Source organism: Numenius arquata, chromosome 6 (genome assembly GCF_964106895.1).
Source record: "Numenius arquata chromosome 6, bNumArq3.hap1.1, whole genome shotgun sequence".
In the NCBI taxonomy this organism is placed as follows: domain Eukaryota; kingdom Metazoa; phylum Chordata; class Aves; order Charadriiformes; family Scolopacidae; genus Numenius; species Numenius arquata.
Genome location: NC_133581.1, coordinates 55395403 through 55421050, shown reverse-complemented (window position 1 = coordinate 55421050; position 25648 = coordinate 55395403). Strand labels below are relative to the sequence as shown.

The window sequence follows — 25648 nt, the reverse complement described above, 5'->3', positions numbered from 1 at the left end:
AGCATGTTGAAATACAACAGAGCTAGAATGAAAGAAAAATGAAATGTGTTGTGAAAAATCATCTGTGTACCTCTTCCTCTTCTTTTTTTTTTTTTTTTGACTGAAGTATGTTATTTATAAGTGAGTATGTTATTAAAAACTGAGCATAGCACTTTACAGCCAGTAAAAGACAATAGACCAAATGTTACCGTTACCCACAGCTGGAGCGGATTGATAAAACCAGCACATTGTCTTTGCTCACATAGTTTAAAGTCTAAATAAAGGTATATGATCAAAAGAGTAAATTGGCTCAGCAAGGTGGTGGAGAAAGGGCAAAAGGTGAAAAAAAGCTATATCAGTAAGTTATAAAATGCATAATCGGATAAATAAGGTGGGTTCGCTGGGTGCTGCAGGCTTTAAAAAAGTCATCTATGGTTTGCTTGCATTACAGAAATGATTTTCCAAACAGCGCTTGGAAAGAAAAGGAATGATACTATTCCCCAAAAATCTACTCAGTGCATTAAAAGGAGTCAATGCTAACATATATAACTCTTTCTTTGTACACGTTCCAGTCAATGGAGAAAAATGTAGAGATTACTGCTATTACGTCGTTTTATTGAACAACTCACTAGCAATCTATCATTTACACAAATAAATACGTTTTTCACATTTATCTTTTCAGCCATAATTTTTTTACAAAAATTAGAGTTGAGAAGCTAGTGTGTCATTCAAAATCCAAGGAAGCTCTTTATGAAGAAATCCCATGAACTTTTTTTTTCTCTGACTTCAGCCAAACCCAGAGAGAACAAAGTGGCAACTTTGGGGGAAAAATAAAAAGAACAAAAAAGCAAGCAAGCAAGTGGCTAAACATATTCTACAGAAAAAACACTCCCAATTGCATGATAATGCAGGTAAAACTGAGTAAAATTTTTGCTTTTGCTTGGTTCCAAGTATATGATTTGGCTGAACATTAGTCATTCCAATATAAAGTTAGGTGTGAATTTAAAATGGCAACGCTCTAGTAAAATAATTCCATGTGCTCTTCTTGTTCCAGAATAACAATAGTCACATGTGGAATTATTTGGTAATAGATGTAGCCAAAGAGGTATTTCGGAATATCTGAATAGATATGTTGGAGTGTCTTTGTATAAAGCAGTTCTTGGTGGTTGAAAGACAGGAAGAAATAGGCGAGGACAAGGAAAGAAATCTGTGAGAAAGCAGGGAGCAAGTGAAAAGAAATGAAAATTTGCAAATCGTGGGGAGCTTTGAAGGAGCAGCTGGGGAGTTGCCCCGAGCCTGGGCCGACGCTGTCCCTAGGAAATTGTTCTACCCTTGTAAAGCATAGAGACCAAGTGTTTTATAAGATTTTATGCTCTCAATACAACTATTTTTAAAGTTCTATGAATGAGAACTGCAACCTCCCTGGCTAGGGAACTCCGGCTGTTAGTGTATAAGTCATCTTTTAAAAAGAAAGCAGCTTCTTTTTTGCTGCTTTGCGGCAAAATCCACATCAATAACCCCACTGAATGTCATCAGTAATCCCATTTTTCCATCTTGAATCAAAACTATACTTTCAGTGATGTGTTAAAAAGACGCAAATTATTGCAAAAATAAAACACAGTGTAAAAATACAATAAATATTCCCATGGAAGGAAAGTAACCCTTTCCTGATTTCTCAGAATTAATTTCCACTGAAGTCTCAATGCCCACTTAGTAGACAGTAGCTGGTGTCATAACAAATTGGTCTAGTTCCTGCTGATCTTACTGGGAGCAGAATCAGAGCCTGGATTCATGGATTCTAAAGAAGAGAGCTGGATTCAGAGGTGAAAACTAAATGAACTGCTCCTCTGTATGCTAAGAACATGAAAAGGTAGCGCAACCCTGTTACTCAGTGAGGATCTCTTCACTGGAAAATCAGCGAGGGAATAATGAGTGGGGAAGAGCAAGAGGAGGAGGAAAAGGTGAGAAGAAAAGAGAAAGAGGGCAAGAGAGAGCAAAAAGGGAAAGGGGATTTGCTTTTGATGTCACAGTTCTATCAACTCATGCATTTTTCATGGGTACCCACTAGTGCTAAAATAATGCTGTGCCGACAATCCAAGCATGAAAAAAAAAAACAGCCAAGTTCCTAAACATCGTGATACTGGCTTAAAAATAATGAGATTTGCAAAAATTTGAAACTCAGAGCTTTTCTTTCCCTTCTAATTTGTGATTCGCGTATTCAAGCTTTTCAGTCAAACTTGAGATTTAGAAATGTAATTATTTTTAAGGAGAGCTAAGGTTCCGATTTAAGCACATCTGCTGAAGAGCTAGAGCTTAAAACAAAGCTAAGTGTTGCAAAATCTCACTGTAATCATGAGAGCTGGCAACCCTAAATGTCGTAACCATGGCATACTGTACAGTTTTGATGCAAAAGGAACTAAAAATTACCAGATGTTAGATACAAGTGCATTAACTCAATCTGCATTTGTGCCCTTTGCTACAAAGTAATTAAAAAATGAAAGTGAAGCCAAACTGGCAAATGAACATGGACTGGAAGGACTCAGGAGTTAAGTTTTTTGGTAGCTCAAACTCCATATTTTGTAAACTTAACTATAAGATGTGAGCATTAACATTTCTCACTGCTTTTGATTAAAACCTGGTCACTTTTGAAACAAAGTAATTCATGGATTGGATGTAAACATTCTTGTAGGTTTTAGTCACACAGCGCCGATGGTTGCCTTTACTTGCAGAGGTGAAGAAAACAATCTATGCACAGGTGCAGGAAACGGCACGGGACCTTCATCTGCAGGAACAGCATTTTAAGTTGTAAACTTCAACTATTTAGATATCAGCCTGCAGCTATTATTCACCTCTGTAGTTTCTACAGTTACGTTGCAGATTTTTCGTACGAGTGCTGGATGATGAACTATAATGGATGTGGGCTTTCCGTGGGCTTATATCTTCAAGCTGGCGAGCACTTTTAGGAACAAAAATTAACACCCCAGTTTTAATTACCAATGGCACTGTAAATGCATTAGTGTAAAGAAAAAAAAAGAGAAAAAAAAGGTGAAAACTTAATATACTAGTAAAACCGTGTAGTGACATTTTCGATGAACTGGGAAAAAAAAAAAAAAAAAAAAGGGGGCAATGTTAAGGGGCCCACGTACAACTCTTATGCTCATCTTCCTTATATGTAATCTCACTTTCAGCACAATATATCCGTCTGCCCCTGTTCGCTCTGACAGCTCTACGCTCCGTGGCTTTGGGGCTGTAACCGAGGGAGAAACGTCCCCCCGGCACCGCGCTGTCAGACGCCGAAGCCGCCGGTGGATCAGCCGAAGGGGAACAGCCCTGCGGGAGCCGCGCCTGCCCTCGCTGGCCGGGCAGCTACTGGGGACAGTGGATGGCTCCGGCGGCTGGTGGTCTGGTCTCCCAGGGGGCCGGTGGTCTCCCGGGGGGCTCGGCGGCTCATCGGCGCCGGTGTGGGAAGCGCTGGTAACGCCGGTGGCAGGAGGCGCGGGCGGGCAGCGCCGCACGCCGCAGGCTCGGGCGCCCCTCCGTGCCGTGCCGAGCCGTGCCGTACCGTGCCGAGCCGTACCGTGCCGTGCCGAGCCGTACCGCGCCGTGCCGCCCGCAGCCCGGCCCGACCCGAGCCGCCTTCCCCCCTCCCGCCGCCCGCCCGGGCCCACCACCCCCCGCACCGGAGATCTCCGGCTGATAATTCAAAAATGGAGGATGCGCCCTCTCAGCCATTAATTAATAATGTAGCTCGCTGTCTTCCTGTGTGACACACGCTGGAAGGCACCGAGCGGCCAATAAAGATGTAGGGGAGAGCAGGGGAAGGCTCCTCCCCGCAGCTCTTCCTGATTGAGGGCTTGAAGAAGTAGATCAAAAACTTCCCAGGAGCCGGGGGGGGCAGAGGAAAGGGGAGAAAAAAAACACGCGGCGAGGGGGACCGCGCTTCGCACCGGCCGAGCAGCCAGGGCAGCCTGCGGCCGCACCAGGTGGGCAGGAGGGGAGGGAGCCCCCCGGGGCGACAGGCCGGAGGCAGGGAGGGAAGGACGGGCGGGCAGCCCCCCGCGCCGCGGCCGCGCTGTCCGGCGGCGGGCGGGCCGGGGCGAGGCCGGGAGGGCGAGGACCCCCATTAGGCGGCAGCGTCCCGGCAGGAAGGGAAGGAGGGAGATAAGTGGTCGGCGCTGCCCCTCCCGGGTGTTTGCTTTGCGGGGAGGAGGGAGGCGGAGGGGGGGAGTTGGTGTCAGGCCCGGCGTGTGTGGGTCGGAGGCGGGGGAAAGGGGCGGGGGGGGGGGGGTGACCCGCGGAGCCCGAGGAGACAAAGCGCGGCGGCGGCCGGGGTATCCCCGAGCCGAGCACGTTGCGCGGCCGGGGCGGGGGGCGCCGCCTCCGCCCGCCGCTCGGCGTCATGGCCCCATTGTGAGGCAGAGGGAGGCGGAGGCGGGAGGAAGGATCCGCCGCCCGCTCCCCGCGCAGTCCCAGGCAGGCAGCGGCGTGTCAGGCACACAAAAGGCCGCCGCCGCCGCCGGCGCTTTCTCCCGCTCCTTCGCCGGCTCCCCCGGGGGGAGGGACGCGCAGGGCCCGCTCCCTCCTCCCCGGGCCGGGGGTCTCCGCTGCCCGCCCTCGCTCCCTTCCTCCTTCCCTTCGTATTTTTAATTTTCTTCCCTCCCCTCTCGAAGCGGGTCCCGGGGCAGGAAGAGAGCGCGGAGCGGGGCGATGCCGCTGCTGCACCGAAAGCCCTTCGTGAGGGAGAAGCCCCCCGCCGACCTTCGGCCGGACGAGCGCGTTTTCTACTGCAGGGTCACTAACGAGATCTTCAGGGACTACGAGTAAGAGGCGACCCCCGTGTCTGTGTCCCTGTCCCTGTCCGTCCGTGTGTCTGTCCTTTCCCCCCCCTTCTTCCCCCCCACCCCCCCCCCCGGTCCGTCCTCCGGGAGCGGTTTAACCCCCGAACGGCTGACACCTGGGCGGGCGGGGAGGGGAGGGGATTCCCCGGCAGCGCCGCGGGGAGCCCTGCCGGGGCGGGGGGGAGTACGGGGGGGCGCGGCTGGCGCCGGGCCCGTGCCCTGCCGAGGGGGTGGGGGGAGAGGGCGGATCTCTCGCCCGGGGCAGGGGGAATCCCTGCCCCTCCTCGGCGGGGGGATCCCGCGGCCCCCTCCCCTCGCTGGGAAGGAGGGGAGCCGGCTCCTTCTCCCCCACCTCCCGCCGTGTAGCCCTCGGACCCGTCCCCTGCCCCCGCCGGGGAAGTGAAAGTTGCGCGGTGTGGGAGGCGGCGGGCGGTAACAAGCGTCTGCCGGGCCCGGGCTCTTCCCCCCCCCCCCCCCCCCCCCCGCCGGCAGCCGCGTGTCGGCGGCGGACGGCGCTAGGCCGCCCCGCGGATGGGGCCGCGCCGGGGCCCGGGTTCAGCCGGGGCAAGGGGGCCGCCCGCCCGGCATGTGCCGCCCGCCCTATTGTTGTGGTAGCGGCCGGGCGGGGGGCGCCGCCTGCGAAGCCCGCCGGGCCCGGCTCCCCGGCCGGCTTCCCGGCCGCGCTTAACCCCTCGTTGGCGGCCCTGCGCCGGGCCGGGGTGTCGGAGCCGCCGCGCCGCCCAGGGCCGCGCTCTCGCCCCGCCTCCGCGGGGAGCCGCCGTCTGACCCGGTTGGAAATGGCCGGCGGGCCGGGCCCGGTGGCGGGGGTGCCCGCACCTGTCCGGCGGGGTGCGGGGCGCTTCCCGGCCGGGCGGCACCGCCGGCGGCCAAACCCGGCCTGAGACCGAGCGGGCACACCTGTCCCCGCCGGATCGCTCGTCCCGGCGAGGGTTTTCTCCCTCTTTCCAACCCTTCTTTTTTTTTATTATTATTTTTATTTTTTTTCTTTTTCCCTCTTCCCCGAGTGTAAAAAGACCAATGGGAATTGTGAAATCGTCGTTAACCGTTGAAGGCGTAATTGCACGGGTAGTCCCGAACTCGCCGCCGCTTTACTTTATCGCTTGTAAGAACAATGGACAGAAAGTGTTTAGCCAGATGTTTTCCAAAAGCTGATAAATGTATGTGTTTTCACCCTCAGTCTGATCCAGCGCCATCCCCGCCTACAAAAGGCCCCCGCATCCAAACTCTCTTTTAATTTTTTTATTTTTTTTTTTTAAAGACATGCAGACTAATGAGATTAAATCTGAAATGCTTTTCATTTGTAGCATATGAAATTAGAGCACACCTAAATCTTTTTCGTGTTTAGACTTGTTTTTCTTACTCAAATACACTTCACCTAATAAAATTTTAAAGAAGTTGGATTAGGTAACTTTGGAGGGTAATGCCTTACTGTTTCCTGGACGATATACTCTGGAGGGGAAAGGGGGTGTTGAATATTTTGTTGGAAGCTTTGTAAGGAGTGCTTTCATTATAGGGCGTATGAGAACCTAACGAGCAAGAGCTGACAGCCTCCTGTTTCTGTAGGAATTAAGTCCCCCTCCCCCAGCTTCCAATATTTTGAAAGCTGCTTTTCTGGTTACAGTTATTATTATCACATAATTAGATGACTCTCAGGTATTTGTTGACACTGCACTGAAATACATTTCAGGTACATGTAGTTTTGCTGAAATTTCAGCACAGAAAGTATCTTTTTAAAACATCTTTCTGCTCTCAAAAGGTTTGGTGAATATTTTAAGTACTCTGACAGGCTTATTTACACTGCAAGGATGTTGTCACTAAGAAAAAGTATGAAAGACCAAATTCCATATTTAACCGAAGTTCACAAATTAAGGGATAAATTTAGACTTGTGTTCACACAGGCGATCCCTAGAAATGTCAGTGGGTGGTTAGCTCGGAGGTCAGGGCTTAGAATATGATATTTGGGACAACTCTGCAGAAAACTCTGCTGTGCTTGGTTTTTGCCTATGCGGGGTGGGTTTGTTTGGGTTTTTTTGTTTGTTTGTTGTTGTTATATTGGTTTTCTTTTAATTCTCTTGTGGCTTTTTTGTTAGGTTGGGTTAAATTGGTGCTTTGGATTGAAAAGTATAGTATTTTTTACTCGCCAAGGTGTCCTGGCACAGATAAGTAAGTTTAGGTTAATGTTAGTTGTTTGTGGCATAATCTAGTGGAGAACACAGGGTCATCTTTCAGCAAGTTTTAAAGATGCTGATCCTTGTCTCTGCTGGTTGCAAAGTGATGCTTCAAATAGCTAATGCTTTCTGAAAACAACATTTCCCATTTCTTTGCCTGAGCAAGGGCGACTAGATTCATAGGGATAGGGCGGGCCCACCCTTTAAAAATTGTATGAACTGTTTCATGAAAGAAAACCATTGTCTAAGGCTTCTCTGAATCTACTTTTGCAATAGCAACTTGAGTTTTTTGAGGGGACAATTTAAAAATTATAGAGTCTGACTAGATCAGGCAGGCTGTATAGACACATATGGTAACCTGAATTCACCCCCTTTCTCAACTATATGAATGCTTGCAGTTCCTACAAATGGTTGTTTTCTTACTTGTTTTTTTGTTGGTAGTTGTTTTGGTTGGGTTTTTTTTTTACGGAGCACAAACCTAGTGTTGAAAAGCTGCTTTCGTGCCAATAACAGCTATCGTGGAGATGGATACAATCATACATTAGCATTACTCTTATCCATATAAGAAATCATCATGCTAATGCGAGGAGAATTTGGCAAGACAAGTATTTTGTAAAGTGACTTTCCCGTTAAGAATGTATTTCCTTTTTAATCTGAAATACCATCACATAATTTTGTAACCCTTTAAAAGGGGGTGCAGTGAGGTGGCAGCATTCGATTATATTTATCAGGAGTAACAGGAACTGGGCGAACTGATGTTCTTCGTGCCTGGCTGTTGTCCTCGTTAGAGGGACAGACCTGGGGACGGGCCAACAGAAGAGTGTCTGGAGCTGTAGTAGTAGCTGGAAAAGCAAGCACAGGGGTGCATGAGATGCACGGGATGCATGAGAAACACATTAAACCAGTGGGATGTTACCACCAGTCTTTGACACGTTGTCTGTGAAAGTTAATAGCTGATATAGATGTGTGGTGAAAGCTACTATTGAAGGATGGGAAGCCTTGCTTGTGAAGACAGACTGAAAAACTATGAGTAGTACAGAAACAGTGGTAGGAAGGTTCCTCATTCTAAAACACGGAGGGGAAAGAGGAGTTTTGCATCTTCAAAACTTATTGAAACTTCTTTATAGACTGGCCAGTGGAATTCTTGCTTACAGTCAAAAAGAGATCTGTTCAAAAGGCTTTTTAAAGTGTCCTTAGTTAAATTAGGTGGATTTTTTTCTGTTCTGTTGAAGAGAAACTCATAAACTTGAAATACATTCCTTAATGCATAATGAACCTGTAAATATTAAGGAATAAACCTCTCTCTAGGTTTTGTTTGTTTCTCTTGTGCATTATTTTGTAATATGCATTATTGACCACTTCTGGAGACAAGGCAGTGTGTGAGAACACTTCTGTGATCCAGACCCACAGAGTTTGTCTTTTGTTATTACCCTCCTACCATAGGCTAAATAGATTATATATTAGAGGCTTGTAGGGGTTTCAGAATTAAAAATAGAAGTTATTACAAATTAGCCATCCCATAGATTTGGTTTTTCCTGCTTTTTCCTCTCTCTTAAGTCTCACTCGCTTAACATGACTTTCTCACGTTTTACGTTCTCCGATATATAATTTTTCTGTTTAAAAAAAGAAGCTGCACAACTTGTTTTTAATAGACGCTAAGAAAATGAATGAAAGTAAATGTTTTGAAACAAACGTGTTCTTGAAACACAGCAAAAAGTCGGTGGGAATACTTGGTTAATTCAAGCAAAAGGCATGTCATTTCTAGGCTGGATTTTTATATCCATTACAAGTGCAGTCAGCACAGAGATTGCACATAACTTATTTCTAGCTTCTATTAATGAACTGCCTCCTATGGGATACCTATCAAGTAAAGTATTTGCTGATAATTTTGCTGTTTTCCTTACCTCGCTTGGAAAACTAACTATATAATGTAAACGGGGGAGGGAGGGGAAGGCATCCAGCTGAGAAATGAGCATTGATTACTGCTGCAAAGACAACTCAGTTCTTAGTCCCCGCTCCTCCAGTAGTTGAGCTGATTTGGACATCTTCTCCGGGGCTCTGCAGTCCCATTTGACTTCTCACGGGTGGGTGGGACCACGCGAGTGAGCTTGGTGGACGTATTGTGTATGAACTTCCTTCTCCATGTTGTCAAGAGTTACAGAGATCTTGAAGCAGTGAGGAAGCCCCAAAGAGCGTAATACCCTAGATAAAGACATAGATAAGGCTTCAGATGTGATGTAGCAGCAGATGCACTTGCTGTTGTGAATTTAAGTTGAATGTAGAATATGATCAAGTGTGTTATTTAAGTAAGGAAGAAAGGGTATCAGTGCTGCTGCTGCTACTGCTCTCTTGGTTTGGTCGCTGTTGTGTGTGCTCTTTGTAAATCCTTTTGTGGTAACTGAGGTGCGCCAGAGACAGGGACAGAAAGAGTACTACAAATAACATCTACTGCTATACTGTTGGGATCTTGTTTTCTCCCCTCTCTCAAACCAAGTTAAAGCGAGATCATTAAAACGTTGCAATAAAACTGTGTTAACAGACTAAGCCACAGATGGTTTTGATGTGCTATAGGTAATGACTAGCAAAAGACAAATAATGGCTTTTAAAATGGAGTGTAATGGTTTTTCACACAATTTTTTTTTTTTTTCTTCCCTGTAAGTTGACGGCAGGGGGGGGAAAATCCACGCAAAACAAAAGAGGAAATGAGGGAGAATGAAACTAGATACACAAACTACTCATGTATGCAAATGGAAGAACGTTTTCCTCAAATATGTTTCAGTTAAAGTAATCTTAGAATTTTTCACATGTAATAATCATGGATTAAAAAATTTTAGAGAGGGTTTTGTTGGTTTGGTGGTTGGGTTTTTGTGTTGTTTTTTTTTTTTTTTCCCCTGTAAGTTCAATGCTGTTGCTTTAAATAGCATGACTGCCCGGTGTCCCCTCACAAAGAATAACAGCAGCTCTTAAAGGGACACTCTCAGCGTCAACCTCAGTCTCTCTCTCTCTGTTCTCCCCCCCCTTTTTATTTTTTTTCTTTCCCCTTTCACTTCCATAATCTTTGAAAATTATGTTCTGGTACATTTTTTAAATAACTCTTAGGGTGGTTTTCTCTTTCCTGGCTAAAGATAATTATCAAGAACCTCTTTGATAAGTGAGACACAAAAATATTGTAGAGATGCACAGCTGCATGAAGATTTGAGTAAATGTTTCTTTATCCATTGAAGTCAGTAAGACTACTAAAAATTATTGTGACTCTTAATACAGAAGTATTGAAATGTAGGGCAGGAAGAGACCTGAAGAGATCATGTTTGATGTATTCCATCACCTTGGGGGGAAAATAAAAAGATTTTTGTCTAACCTGTTCTTTAAGGTATAGAATAGTTACTTAAACATTTTAAAGGTACTGGTTCAGCATGGTTGACAGCAAAAAAAGAATATTCTGTCCTGTGCACAAAGAATGACTGACAGCCATCCGTTCTTCGTATGTTGAAGAATAATTTCTCTCATTCTCTCTCCTTTGTTATTTTCCTTTTCTTGTTTAGAGTGAGCAAACCCAAATTATTCCTTATTACTTACAAGTGTTAGACCCGTGTACTGTCAAATATATTAAGTAGAAGCAGGTGATACAAAACCACGAAATTTTGTAGCTATTAAATAGTATTAAGATAATATATCTGTTCTGTCCTTTTCCCCTTCTCGCAGCTGATGGTTTTCCTAAAGCATCTTTCTCTCACTCAGAGGAATCCTATGCTTGTGCAGAAAGGATTATCTGAGCCAGGACCCTCCATTGTCCTCAATCGGGAATTTCCATTTTCATTTACAAAATGTTATGGTTCATCTGTCCATCTGCAGTGAACATCCCCATCTGCATCAGTCTGACTGGCGCACGTTTGCCAGCTTGAGTTTGCAGGGAGCCTGCAAGTCAAAACTCAAAGTGTGAACTGTCCAATTCTTCAACCCCATCACTAGAAATTATTTGAACAGTTCTGCCCTTTTGAAAATGGGAACACTGTGCAGTGTAATTGTTTTTAAAGGAATGGAACTTCAGTATAGGTATTTTGTGTAGCCTGCAGTGTTCTGAAAGTACTTTGTCTGCCTTGGAATAGCGATGTTGAACTGATACAGAGCAAAACAAAAGTCAGTTTGTCATATTGTGTGCTGCATACTTATCAGTACTAGTCCGTTAAGATTTTTAAACGAAGGCAAATAAAAATCATTGTCTGAACCAGGGCATATTGAAAGATTGCTCTGCTGCCCCAGCACTGATCCATAGTATATGATGTTTTAACATGGTTTTGTGAATAGCTACATCATCTACTTCATCTAGAAGGTGTTTTAACAAACCAATGTTTTTCTGATACCTGTCAAAAATTGACAGATACTGGCTAATGAGAGCTCTTCTTTCTTGTTTCTAGTATAATAACTAGTAAACAAGCAATAACAACAATGTAATTTTAGCATTAATTGGAAATACAGTGAAGGAGAATCAATATTTGCTAATGGAACAAGGGAGGAGAAGAATCTGTAGGAAAAAAATAGTTTAATGCTTTTTCTAAGAGCAATGCAAACAGTGAAGGAATAAAAACTATTTAGAGAACTACTTGACATTAATTTTTTACCTCTCCCATCTTCTCATTTGTCAGCTAGGGCACTCAAAATCTGAAACTTATTCAAGTTTCAACGTGTTTCTGTGATCTTAAGGTTATTTTATGTTTGTACAGTTTTAGACCCTCCTCTTGCAAATATTTGTGGAAATGTGGAGGATGTGAGGAGGATATGACACCTATTAAACTCAATGTGGTTATTCTTATGCATAAGGCTTCTTATATGTGAATATTTATTTGCAGCACTTCTAGGTCTTGATGCTGTTACTGTAGACGGTAGTGAGAGGAGCCACTGGTTTAACAATGGCAATTTACCATGCCGTGGCTCAAAAGTGGTAAATAACCCTTGATTATCTACAGCTTGTACAGGGGTAGAGCTGCCTTTGCATTTCAGGCTTGTAAAAGAAATTTGCCGCTGTATTAATTGTGAGAAAACTGAAAACATTCATCAGAACTCAACCGTTTCCTTTCTGTCTCCCCCACCCTCTTTCTTTTCAGTGATTTTTTTGAACGCACCATTCTGTGCAACAGCCTTGTGTGGAGCTGTGCTGTCACAGGTAAACCAGGACTCACATATCAGGAAGCACTGGAATCGGAGAAGAAAGCCAGACTTAATCTTCAAAGTTTTCCAGAAGCACTCATCATTCCAGTTCTCTACTTGGCCACCCTTACCCATCGCTCCCGACTTCATGAGATCTGTGATGAAATCTTTGCTTATGTCAAGGATCGGTATTTCGTTGGGGAAACAGTGGAAGTAGTTAGAAATAATGGTGCAAGGTAAGTATATTTAAAAAATAAATGCGTATTTCGTTTGGTGTATTTCTTGTGTGTGCTTCTTTTACACCAAAATCAGGATAATAAACTCCATCAAGCGCACCAGAAGTGAGGTGTGATGCTTAAGCTACTGATACTGTTCCTCCTTGCGTTAATTAGGAGGAGGATTGTATTGCTGGGCTTAGAAGCAGCTGTGGAGACAGGATGGCTCTCTCAGGTCTTGATACAGCAGTTTTTCAGTCAGAGTGGTGGACTTGCAAAGGAATGTCAGTCCCCTCACGCAAATGGTGTATTTGTGTGAGAGAGATGGGTTATTTGTAGAATGAGTTTTGTGTACTCAGAATGGTTTTTAGGTAGTGATGAAAATTGTGAGTGCATTCTCAGAGAAGTTGGGAATTAATTGTAAAGTGTTTGTAATAGCTGATTAGCTGGGATTTAGTGTGGCATTTTTCCACTCATACTGAGGTATATATTGCAAGTTTTTTAATGTTATCTTAGGCTGATTAAAAGTTGGAAAGCTTCAGATGCTTTCTGATATCATCAGTACATATGCTCTATAGTGTAAGTTGTTCTACAGTACGTAGCTAGCTTGAGTCTTTCTTTAAAGCAACTTCTGGGAGAGAAAAGATCTATGTTTTGTCTAAATGAGTTTACAGTTTCACCTAACTGAGGTTTAAAATGGGAAAGATTTAAACATGCTGAACTTGGAAATAGCTGCAGAATGTGTGCAAAAGTGCTTCTGGTAAGGTGCCCTCTTACACTGCAGAGCAGAGAGGGCACAACACATCGGCTTCTGTGGGTACCCTGAGGTCTCTGCGCGTAATCTGGTGTATATTGGGTGATAGGAGTGGGCTGGTTCAAAACGGTCATCAGAGAACATAGTTAATTCTTTGTGGGTTTTTTTTTACTGGCTGATCCAGATGTTATTTAAGGTAAATTTTGCCCTACATCAGGAAGAAATATCTGTTGATGTGCTGCAGGAGATAAATTGTAAGGAAATTTGTATGGGTGTGTACATAAGGTTGGTGTTTAATAGAAAAGTTTTCCATCTCTTCCCTGCTCTACTCCTTTCAACCAGTGGAGTCCCAGCCTGCAAAGCCAGGACAAAACCAACTTCGGTAGACTTGCTGCTTTCTACACAGAAAACCTACATCCAAAGTTTGTCTCTGTTTTTCTCATCTTTGTACTTGTCTAGTAACTAGACCCATCTTACTACTAGTATTACATTCCTTTTGCTTAAACCTGAATATTATGAACTATCAGTGTAGCTCAGCTGTTGGATTTCATTTGCTCAATGAAATGTGTTTGTTTTCAATCTTTGAAGATACTGTCAGTTTCCAAAATAATAGCAAAAAGAATACTTTTAGAAGAACATTTTTTTCCCCAAGACGACCTTCCTGTCTTTCTATTACTTTTCTTAGCTAAAATATTTATGCTTGTCCATCTTAGCTTTTCAAAGCTTAAAAGTGCACTTATATGTGATAAATACAAGTCTCTCTTGTTTCTTCGTCTTTTGAAATTCAGAATCCTTTTCACCTTTCTTTTTTTAGTACACCATAAATCAGCTTTTGTTTGCTCTAACAAAATGGTTTCTACTTACCATGTAAGCTAAATTCTGCTCAGATAAAGTTATGATATGATTCTATCTCATGAAGATAGTGTGATCTTTTTTTACCAGCCTTTAACTCAATATTCTTGGTTATTCAAAATTGTGTTGGGATACATATCTAACAATTTTGTGTTTGTGTTCCACTTTCACAGATCGATATATTAGTAGGCTATAAGCTAAATTTCTTAAGCCTTTGGGGTGGGTTAGATACCATTTGAAATACCCAAGTTTCAGATAAAATCTGTTTCCATCAAAACTAACTTGCTACGGACTATATGTTTTAAACTACGTAAGTATAAACTTGTGCCTGGTAAAATGAAGCGCGAAGAATGCGCCTTAGCTAGTTGTATGCCACCGATATTCTAGACATGTGTAGCAGAGCCCCAGTTCAGACCTTCAATACTAAATCCAGGAAACACTGCAAACAACATGGTAGTGCAGAGGGATTTTTATGCTTAGAGATACATAATTAAAGAATACAAAGTGGGAGGAGGTGAGGCATAGTTATTCTTCCACCCAATTAACAGTTGACTTTGACCTATATTTTGAAGTACTACATTGGGGATTAAGTATACCATCTCATGTTACTTGTAAATAACACTGCTGTTCCACAGCGCCATTTGCGCATGCTTGTCATTTGCAGCTATGGTTTTGTGATCTTTTCTAGCAAAAATGGTCACAGCCCATCTATAGTGTAATAGCATCCTACGAGACCAGCAGAATTTGGCAGATCACGAAACCCCAGTTGTGTTGTAGTGGTGTAAAATGTTCCACTGCATTAATGTATGAAGCTTTTTGCGCGTGTAATGTCAGCAGGATCGTTTATTATCTGAGCTCCGCGCATCTCTTAATGCGAAGCCTACAGCATCATGCATGTGTAACCAGGGATAAAGGGAGGTTGCTCCAGCAATTTAAGTATTGATATTTTGGAACTCCTAAATTTTTCACTTGTAATATTCTCGTAGGATAGATTGCTTTGATGCAGCTTTTTAGATTTTGAACAAAGTAAATGGGAGGGAACCCAAATGGTAGAAGGGTTAGCTTTTTGGCTTAATGTAGATGCTTTTACCTTGAGCATGTGAAGTAGTCTGTAGTACTGTAAGCAGTGGGCAGGTCGTCTAGAAAGAGGATGGGTGGTTTGTGCAGAGGCTAAGCCAAAGATTTTTTTGTGAGACTGTAGGTTCTTGTATCCAGCCCGTGTGTTCTGGTTGTTGCAGAATCTGATGCCCCGTTGCTTTTTCTGGTCTTAGGTCCTTATCAGGCACTTCTGGTTTCTAGCCTTTTGTTATGCTGCTCAGTTTTGAATTTGGCTGCTTCCGCCTTGTTGCTGAGGTCTGCTAGGAGGAACTCGGCAAGTTTGGGAGAGATTCTGTCTTCCTGTTGTTTTGGTGTGTCTGGTCTCTCAGCAGGCCTTATCAGCCAGAAAGAAATTGCAGAGAAAGCCCCCCAGTCCTGTGATGTGGCCTGTTCAGGCAGTCTCTGAAAATGATGCATGCAATTTGGAAATCTAGTAGAAGCAACAAGGAGATAATTCTGCTTGCTCTTTAACTCTTTCAGACAATGTATTGATTAAGAACGGCCAGCTTTTTTGATTTGTACATGTCCAGCTTTTCTGGCCAAACTGGGGCTGACTTTTCTCCAAAGCAGCAGCTGTGCTATGCTTTAAAACATGAGGTGCTTGGATTCCCAGTTAAAGAACTGTAGGAGTTGTGTAACAATGTTTTCCTGGTATTACCTTCATAAAAGATAAAATTATATGAAGTTTTTGACTTATGTTTCAAATAATATAGACAGAAAACTTAATATCAAATTGAGTTTAAGTTTGAGTTGCCAAGGAATTGAAAACAGCTGGCAATATAACTACTGTTATTTAGAATGTCAAATTGCTGTTTATGGAAAGTAATTTATTGAAAAAGGCATGGAAGTTATTCAAGATTTGGGGGGGGGGGGGGGGGGAGGGAGAATTAGAGCAATATTCATGTTAGCCATGGTCAGTTAAGATGTAAAATAAGCAGCTGATGTTTTAGTTCACGTTTCACTGAAATAGAGGAAAAAAGACCACATCACTGGAATTGCTTCCTATATTTGCTCTTCAGAACTGAGAGTTTAAGACCCACACCATACCAGTTGGCCTTTTATTTTTCCACAAGGAATGGCATTTCTTGCAGTAACCTGGTCATTTGCTGCTGTCATAGTACCCTGTTGAGTTATTGGCACTTAAAGCTTGTGAAACTGATTTTCAATATCTTGGCATCTGAAGTCAGTTACCTGGAAGTTGGAACTTTGTGGTGTGGAAGGCCTGCCTGAAATAACCTCAGCAAATGCCTCAGGCACATGAAATAAAACCTACAACTGTGTAACTCGCTCAGCTGTGGGACCTGTTCCTTTCTCCTCGAGGTCAGGAGTGTGCTTTTTTATTATTATTATTATTTTAGTTTGTCAGAGGAAAAAACTAGATTTAAAGCATGTGTGAACAACCAGTTGTGATTTATCATCAGTGTTCTGAGACTGGATGCTATCACAAGAAATAGTGGCTGTCTTTTTTAGGGTATACAAGTGAGCAGGGTGATAATTAGTTAATTAATCTGTAAGCCTGCAGTCTGACTTGAGCAGTGAAGAGATCTAAGGTTTTAGGTTGGACAACTCTGCTAGCTCTTCAGCTCCCCTTCCCCCGCCCTTAAAAATAGCTTATGTGACAGGAGGGTGGAGGACAACCAGTTGATGTCCAACAATTAGTAGAGAACTTAATTATGAAGTCAACCACCTGCTTAAAGGTACTATATAAGAAGGAGGAAACCATACAGAACGTGGCAGATATAAAAAAGTAATGTCTTTTTCATTGAATTTGACCACTAGATGACACCACTGCAAAAGAATACATGCCTACTGTCAGTGAGCAGGTAACACCAGAATGCTGTACAAGAACATAGTGTTTTTCAAATGAACCTATTTACAGAAGTAGCAGATGAAGTTCTCTGTTAGGAAGATTGCTGGATGTGATCATACGTTGGGTATAGGTTAACATCCTTTCTCTGCTCTAAATGATCTGATGTTGACCATTTCCGAGCTGTAGGAAACCTAAGTAATCAGGGAGCAGCCTTGTCTGTAAGTGAAACTTCTTTTTTTAACTCATCAATTTTTTGGCTAGTGTCCCAGTGCTTTAGGACTGCTCATAGTGGATTAACCACTGCATTAGGCCAATTAAAAGATTTACATACTGTTTTCATCTTTAAGTCTTAACTGGGGCACAGGAAGCGTGTTGCTGGCCATGACTATGCCTGGCTGATACAGAGTTGGGATGGTAGAAGATAATCCCTGTAAGAGATAAGATTATAGCTGATTTTCCAATTTTTTTTCATTTAAACTGGCAACAAGGTATTACTTGCTTATATATACAGTTGTTTTCTGAGAACTAGGTAGTTTCTGAGAACTCAGTTTCTGAGAACTGAGAACTGTTTCTGAGAACAGTTAATATAAGACCACTAGGTAGTAAAAGGCAAAGTGTCTTCCATGTTTAGACTTTAACAAGTTACAGTGAATTTAAATTATTTTCTACTCCACCAACAAATTTTCCCCTTTGAGATGTAGGCTGCAAAGCTGTCTGGATGCAGAGGCACTGGAGCTAATATCTACAGAAGCAGCAAGTTACAGTGTGTTTTTGAAGTGGTGAGGCTTAAGTATAAGTTCCTGTAGAAAAAGTTTCCTACTTTATTTTGGAAGGTGAATTTGAATTCTGGTAGCAAATTTATCGTGGTGCTTATGAAACAGCATGGCTGACAGTACTGGAGAGCAGCTTACCTATTCATAGAGCAAGTACAGTTTGCATTCTTCGGGCATTGCTGTTTAAGGATCAGTCAACTCCTGGCCTGGAAAAATCACATTTAAGGCATTCACTTTCCACTGCCCTTAAGTCCTTTGGGATATAAATATATTTGTGTTTGTTGACCAATAAATATATTTGTAATTGACTAATGGAAGCTATGAGATGATGATAGATAGATAGATGATGAGAGAATCTGCAACTCCTTTCTTAAAGATTGTTGAACAGCTGTCACAGCTATTTTTGGACGCTGTCAATTTCTGTTAGCTCTCATTTCTTTGCACACTCTACTTTTATAACTATACATTTAAAGGAATGGGTTTGGGGTTGTTTTTTTATGATTTGGATTTTTTTTTTCATCAGTGCAATACTATGAACAAAAGGCTGGACACTTGAAACAATACATATACTGGTGTTACCGCTAGTGCTGTCATAGTTCCACAGGAGAGCCAATGCAGCTACTGTATATATAGGATTCTCTTGTCCTAAGTAAAAACATGTATCTTACTAGTTTCTTTGAGCATACAATCTTGCCTGTAAAGTGACAGACAAATGAAGATGCTAAAACTTGAAAACAGCAGCTCTTACTGTACTGCAGGAAGCCATTATGTGCATAAAAATTGTCTCCTTGTTGTGTGCTTTTGTTTTGTGTGTGCATTAAACTGTACCAGTTAGCTTAGTAAAAGATGTCACTCCTTCAGATCTTGCCTCGCTTTTATCTCTCTAATTACTTTCAAGTGTTGAGAACTGTTAGGACAAGGATATGAGTTACTGCACTTACCTGACATTTACTTCTTAAAAACTTACTAAAAGCTGACAAAACAGAATGAGGCTATAGTGTTTTGGTACTTCGTGGTACTTGCTACTGTAGCTTCTTGTATTACTGACTTTTTTGGGGGTTTTCTGTATACAACTAACTTTACATACTATTAGAAAAGGTATGCTTTTTCATTTTGGCATTGAAAAAACTTTTCTGTTTTAAAAAGTGAGTTTTCTTTTGCTTCTGACTCACTGATCGTTGTTTTCTTTATGTTAAAAGTTGGCCTCAAAGTATTGCAATATTCCCCCATCACCCCATTTGAAACAGCCCTCTGCGTGTAAGGGATGTTTTCTGTTTGCTTATGGTAGAGCATACAGAAGCACATTTATAACTCACCCGGGCCTTCAAGGGATCTTGGGTTTTTGACCTGAAATGAGGACATAGCAGAATGCCAGACTATTACTTATATCACAGTAGGTAGCGCCAGTCAGATCAAAAGCTGTTGTGCAGAATGCTGAGCTGATGGGCAGTGAGAAGTGGTCTCTCCTCTCACGGCTTCCAACTCCAGCCTTGGTTGGATGTAAAGGCCTACTCAGCATTTGGGAAGAACTTCTCTGAGTTAAGTGAAAGTGCTGATAATTGCAGGGTTAAGGTTTCCGCTTGACATCCTGCGATGGTTGTTTTTGGCCTGTTACACAGTGGACAGCAGCTCCTCTTTCTCCTCTTCAAATTGTGTTTTGCTGCTGCTTCAGCAGAGGCGGATGGAGATACCTGCTTGTCCCACAGCCCATAATAGCTTGTGTGTACCTTTTGAGTTGCTGAGCTGAATGAAAGACCAATGTGGCAAGTAAGTTATACTTACCCTTTGTTCTGGGTTTTCTTCAGTCACTCTCACCTTGGACTACTGGTGAGTTTGAAGCATGTACCATGTCTTGCCCTTGTTAGATGCGTGGTTTCCCTGGAACAGACTCTTCTAGGGACCCGGTGTTCATATGACAAGATGTCATTTCTCAGGAAGGATAAACTACTGAAATCACTGAGCTACTCAAGAAATCAGAGTGTCGTAGGGCTTCTAAATGAGGGAGGTCTTACTGCTTCTTCCTCCTCTGCTTTTGTCTCTGGCCAATATTTGCCTCTTGCACATGCTCTAGTTCTCATCGGACCCTCCAGTGAGCCGCTTGAAGTAGCTGATGGGACAAAAGTTCACCCAGCTGTTCACATTGGGTTGGGTTTGGGGTTTGGGGTTTTTTTTTGGTTTTTTTTGTTAGGTAAGTGAATACAATTTAACATCAATAAATGATACTGAGCACCAGGGTTACAAAAAGGAAGGACTACACCAAGGTTGCAGCCGGAAGGAGGAATGGGAAGGGAAGATGGAACTGTTAAGTCATCTCTGTATCTCATGGAGCAGCAGCCTGAGGCTGCAAGTGCAGTTTGCTTTTGTGCACCTTCAGCCTGCCGCTTCCTTACTGTCCTTCTGGGAGTGATGAGGTTCAGTCCTACCTTGAAGTTTTCTGCTGGTTGTGTTAAGCTGCTCTTCAAAGCACGGCCCAGAATCGTTCTTCTACAGCGAGACTGATGGAGTTGGGTATCCAGAGGAACTATGTCCTGTGCCACAGTCTCCAGTCAGTGTCTCTTGCCCTTAGATTGTGGGAGTCTGTTATGTTCTCTCACCCGTGCAGCTGAGCAGCTCTACCTGGAATTCATGGAAATCAATGGAAGATCTTAGTCTTTTTTCATCTGAGAGACATACACTGGTATTTAAAAAATAAATAAAAATACATTGGTGATCTCCTCTGTGTTTAAAACTTTTGGACTCCTGTGGTGTTCTTCTTTCTTCAAAACCCAACAGATTTAATCATACAGGCCAAGCACTTCTTGGAACCTTTCCCATAATATAAGAGGAACTCAAAGAGCTTGCTTTCTCAGCTTAGCAAAAAGTAAAGCTGTGAGCATAGAGGCCATGTTAGGGACAGGTCAGAGGACCTGTAACCTGTTGTTGATGGCGACCTGTAACCTGTTGTTGATGGCAGCCTGTAGTGGAGAAAGAGGTAGGAGTACGGGGTAATCCTTTTGCACATTTACTGTTGTAGCTTTTGGCTGTCAATGTCTGAGCTAGAGTAGCTGGGACTATTGTGTAAAAGTTCATGTTGGCTCTATTCTCAATTTACCCGATCCTTTTCTGAATATCTTTGGGATTCATTTAGTGTGGCTGTAAGCATTTTCACAATATTTATTGTTGTTTGAAGAAAGTGATTCCTGACTGAGGGGGATACTGGGGTGTGTATTTAGTTACTGTAATGCTGCTGTCTTTTTAGATTGAGGTGCCCCCAGTTCTTATTTCATGGGAAACAGAGTGAGCGAGGTTTGACTTTGACATAAGCTCTGTAGAGATCTTAAGGTATCCTTTTTAGAAAGTATTTCAGGTAGTGTGCTTCATTTGAGTGTCTTGCTTCATTCAGCTTTCAGCTCTGCTGTTTTATGTGCCTTGTGATATAAAACAAGTTGTATTAGTGAACTCAGGGAATGATTAGGTTATTGAGAAGAGCAGACCTTCATTCACAGTAGAAGCAGAGTGCCTTTGCCTCTCAGCCCAGGGAATTGGCTGCTACTAGCCATGACTTGACTGTAGCAAAGCTAAAGATAGTCTCAATTCATAGAATATTATTTCTTTAATGCCAGAAAGAATGGCTGCATTTTGTCAATCCCTTGTCTGTCAGTAACCATTAAATTTCATTGGATTATGCTTTTATTGAGCCAGGTAATGTGTATTTCACTTGATTCTGTCCCCAAAGACTTCTGGTAATTATTTGAATAAAGGCATAGAGGATGGAGAATCACTTGCTTTCTGTGGTAACTTATTCCATTAGTCATTCTCCCTATTTAATAACATCAAGCAAGAAAAAAAAGAGCTAAGCGGCTGTAAGCTGTACTGGGGATTTTGCTACTTACTGAATCAAGTGTATAGAATATATAATTGCCATTCTTGCGGAAGGAGATGTGATACCCTGTACATTACAGGGCTGTCTGATGGGTAAACAGGTAAATGAAGTGTTGGTAAAATATTCAGTGACTAAATAGTCAAGCCTCTTTGACCAGGAGGGTTGATTCGTGTGTGTGTGTTTTAGCCTCTTTGTCCTTTCATGGCATTGGGTAGCATAGGTTGCGATTTAGCTTTCATGTGGCTGTTTTACTGTGATTGCAAATTTAGTGTATATGCGCTCCCTCTAGTGGTCTTCAAATAGTAAACAAGTTAGAAAAAGTGTCAGTAGCCTTAAGCATTGGTCCTTTTGATTATTTTCCGTTAGAAACTAATTTAAGTGTTTTTCGAATTGAATTGAACTCTCCAGGAAATATATTTTATAATCTGAAACACAAATAATTCTACTAAGAAGTCTTTTTTAGCAGGTGATCTTTGTTGGATTTGAAAAAATTTTGCCACAAAGCCAGCTCCGTATTGTTCAGTATGAAGGGGACGCTCTGATGTTCCGAATACCAGAAAACAACGATACTGTAATGACAGACTTTTCCCTTGGGACTCAGCCAGAGTCTGGTGCTGGGCCAGACCTTAATAAGCCTTGTTGGACTTGGACTTATTTTGTGAACAGCCACTAGGCTCTGTCTCCATTACATACTTGGGTGCTCTTGGATCTTTACACGGAGTCTTATTTAGATTTGCACAGTTAATTAGCTTGGGCTCTACTCACCAGGAAAACGTGTCTTCCAGCCCCAGAGTGGCCAGCTTTGGAAAGGGGATCGGCTGCGTTGGAATGGCAGCGTGCCTGTGGTCATTGAGTACAGGAGACTCAGGCTGCCTCTCCATGTAGGCAGTGCTGGTGTCCCCGTGGATAATTAAGCATGTTGTCATATAAGGATGTTAATAGTTTGGGTTTTTAAAATTATTTTTATATTTTTGTAAAGAGCATATCCTGTTAGAACATCCTGGAGCACTCTCCCTGTTGGAGAGAGGCTGAGGGAGGACAGCTACAGGCACTAACTGCATTACAGGTCCTAGCTAAATTCACAAATGAATATGACCTAGGATTTTTTTAATGTTTTCAACTTTTCTCCATCTGCGCCTCTTTTTTTTTTTTTTTTTTCCCCTCAGTGTGTGCAGATTTTGGATAGTATTGTCTGCTTGCAGAAAGAGGTGTTTAAGAAATATTTTGGCATTATTTCCGTTTGCCAGTGTTCAGTTCAGATAGAGCAGCACTTAGAATTTGTATGTCATAGATTTGTTGGGGTTTTTGTTTGTTTGTTTTTAACTTAGGCATGATGCCACGCTAATTCAAGTCCTGTGCTTCATGTATTCTCCATTTTATTCATTTCAAGTGACAGTTTGGTGCCCAGAGAAGAGAATTATTATGTGTTCTTTCTCCCCCTGCCCTTTGAGCTTTTAGTTGTAGTATGTGACAGCATCCATTGACTGCAATAGTTAATTTCCATGAAGCAGACAAAGCTTTAGGAGATTAAACTAAAAAATATGAACCATGGAATTCCAGAAAGGGGTGAAAGTTAGTGGTTAAGAACCAGCTATAATACAGTTACCCAGCATGAAGTGTTGATTAATTATACTTTTTAATATGTAGTTAATTCTGCCTTTTATAACTAGCATTCAGGATGGCAAAGGGATAGACTTGTTTTGTCAATTGTGTGCATGCCAGATGGAGCCTTAATATGTGTCAGCAGATAAATGGGCCATTATTAAGATTAGATGCATAATGATCATTTCAGCCTTGTTTATTTAGGTCATCGACAGCAGTAGAAGATGATCCGTTATAAGTAAAAATACTTTGGGATCTGAAAATCTTTTGCTTTTCTTAGACTGCTATCAAAATAAATGTAAAAGGTTTAGTGTGTAGTTTTAAAGTAACATATTAAGTTAACTTTTAATTTACTTAAGCGAGAACTGAAAAAAAATTTGCAACCACAAATAAGTCTACCAGTGACTTGATTTGTTGTCTCGAGTAGTGAAGCTGACAGCTATGTAAGCTAATGAATTCATTCATTTATTTGATGGAACTCATTAAATTAATATTTTGCCTAGTATTTCAGTGCAAGGCTCTTAGGTGTTTACTTATTTAGTAGCCAATACAATGTTAAGTTATATATGTATTCTTAAAATAACATCTGCTACAACTTTAGATTCCTTGCACTAGTGAAAGACTCTTATGGTAATAAATGTCTGTGTTTAATTTCAGGTTGCAGTGTAAGATTTTGGAAGTGATAGCTCCAGCCCATCACAATGGAATGGCGAATGGCCATGCCAGCAGCACTGATGGAGACACAATTGTCATCAGCGACAGTGACGACTCAGAAACACACAATAGCTCTGCACAAAATGGGTAAGTGAAACTTTCACAGGATAAAGCATTTGGGCTGGATGGAAATGAGACTAAAGCAGATGTGGCAGGGTCTGACCGAAACAAATTGCTTGATCGGTATGGATCGTGAGCGTTCAGCCAGCTGAAGGTGACAAGCTGAATATTCACAGGTGCCAGTTATGCTATGTGTAATCCACCAGAAAACTGTGTGTTGTGAGAAATGGCGTACCTACAGAATAATCATTGTTAATCTATTTGGAATGACAGTGTTTCTGTTGAGAGATGGTGGAAGAGCCATGTATGCCTATCACTAGTCCTCTGTGTGCTGCAGAACCTGGGCTGCTACAGCTTGGAAAATGCAGTCATGTTCTGCATTTCTAGACTCTGGTACTACCTAGCTTAGCATGATACATTACTTCACTTCAATCTCAGTTCTGAGCCCCATGATGGCATTATAATACAAGGACGTGCTCCTTACTTGAACTCTCTGGAAAGACTTTTCAGAGACTTAATGTGTTTGTGTCCAAAATACAAAAATGTACAAAGCTTTCTTCATTGTGCACGTGTCCATATTAATATATATATACCATTTCATGGATTTGATTATGATTTTAGATGCAGTGAAACTGTGTGTGTCCTGTGTTGAGGAACTGCCTGCAGGCTAGAGTAGCTTAGTAACATTGAATAAGAGAGCATCTTGACTGTAATTGTGGTGTTTAATTTGGAGTATCCCTTTACTGACCAGTAATTGAGCTTATATATGCACCTTATCCTAGCAGTATGATGAGAAGAAAGATTTCTGTGCTTCACAAGCACAATGTTGATGAAAAAAGAAGGTTTGAAGTTGGCCCCAGTCTTGTATCTAGCAATATGCAGGCTTTACATGAGCTGTCATTGACTTTGAGATGTCATGTGGATGCAGAAGTTATTCTTATTGATTGCTGCATGAGGACTTCAGTGTCCTGACATGCCTTGAATAACTGGGGTGGAGGTCTTCACTTGGCTAAGAAAATAACATGGGATAAATGATTTTAAAAATTCTGTGCTGTCTCTTGAAGGCAGTGTCCGAGTTGTTCATGAAGAGGTCCTACATCTTTGAGGAAATAAATGCATTTTCTGTTTTCCACAAGGCATATGGCATTTGAAAGGAGGTTATTCTTGGAATAATGCAAGCGTTCACAGAGCTGACTGTGGGATTGATCCTTTTATATTGCTGTCACTTCCATGCATGCGGAGCTGGTAGCAAGACTGAGTCTTACGCTCCCAGTCAGTCTGTGGTTCTCTAGCTGATTACTTATTTTGACAATGCAGAGAAGGGAAGGAAAATAATTTCTTTCTCTTAGAGAAATCTTGTGAGAATATACAGATTTTTGAAGCACTGTTCTGTTAAGTACCTAACTAACATTTATGCTACAAGCTTAAATTGCAAACCTCTTATGGCTTAAAATGCTTCCTGGAAGTTTTAAGTGAGTCTTTTTATAACAAATGCGAGAGTGCAGTAACACTCCAGTTAGTTTCTGGGTATCGCAAATGTGGAAAGTATTACTTGCTGTACCTGTAAAACCTATCTGAAAGTAGAGCGTTGTTGTCAATTTTTGTATATTGGCATCTAAGGTTCTTTATACCCTTACTTATCGCAGTAAGAAATCCCACTGAGCTGAATGACATCCTTTTGCAGCCCTAATCCTTCAGGGATTATATTTTTCTGTTTGTGGAGAACATAGATGTGATTTGCCTTGGGACCAGTGTCA

At 42.3% G+C, this 25648-nt stretch overlaps 1 protein-coding gene across 1 annotated transcript in view; it reads left to right on the top strand.

The window, feature by feature from the left end:
• The first annotated feature begins 3823 nt into the window (after positions 1 to 3823).
• BAZ1A (bromodomain adjacent to zinc finger domain 1A) overlaps positions 3824 to 25648 on the top strand; it is a 64180-nt gene continuing 42355 nt past the window's right edge. The window contains exons 1-4 of the mRNA XM_074149313.1: positions 3824 to 3962; positions 4650 to 4799; positions 12109 to 12387; positions 23775 to 23918. Of these exons, the coding sequence (XP_074005414.1) occupies positions 4687 to 4799; positions 12109 to 12387; positions 23775 to 23918 (536 nt within the window). The 5' untranslated portion in view covers positions 3824 to 3962; positions 4650 to 4686. The remainder of the gene's footprint in view (positions 3963 to 4649; positions 4800 to 12108; positions 12388 to 23774; positions 23919 to 25648) is intronic.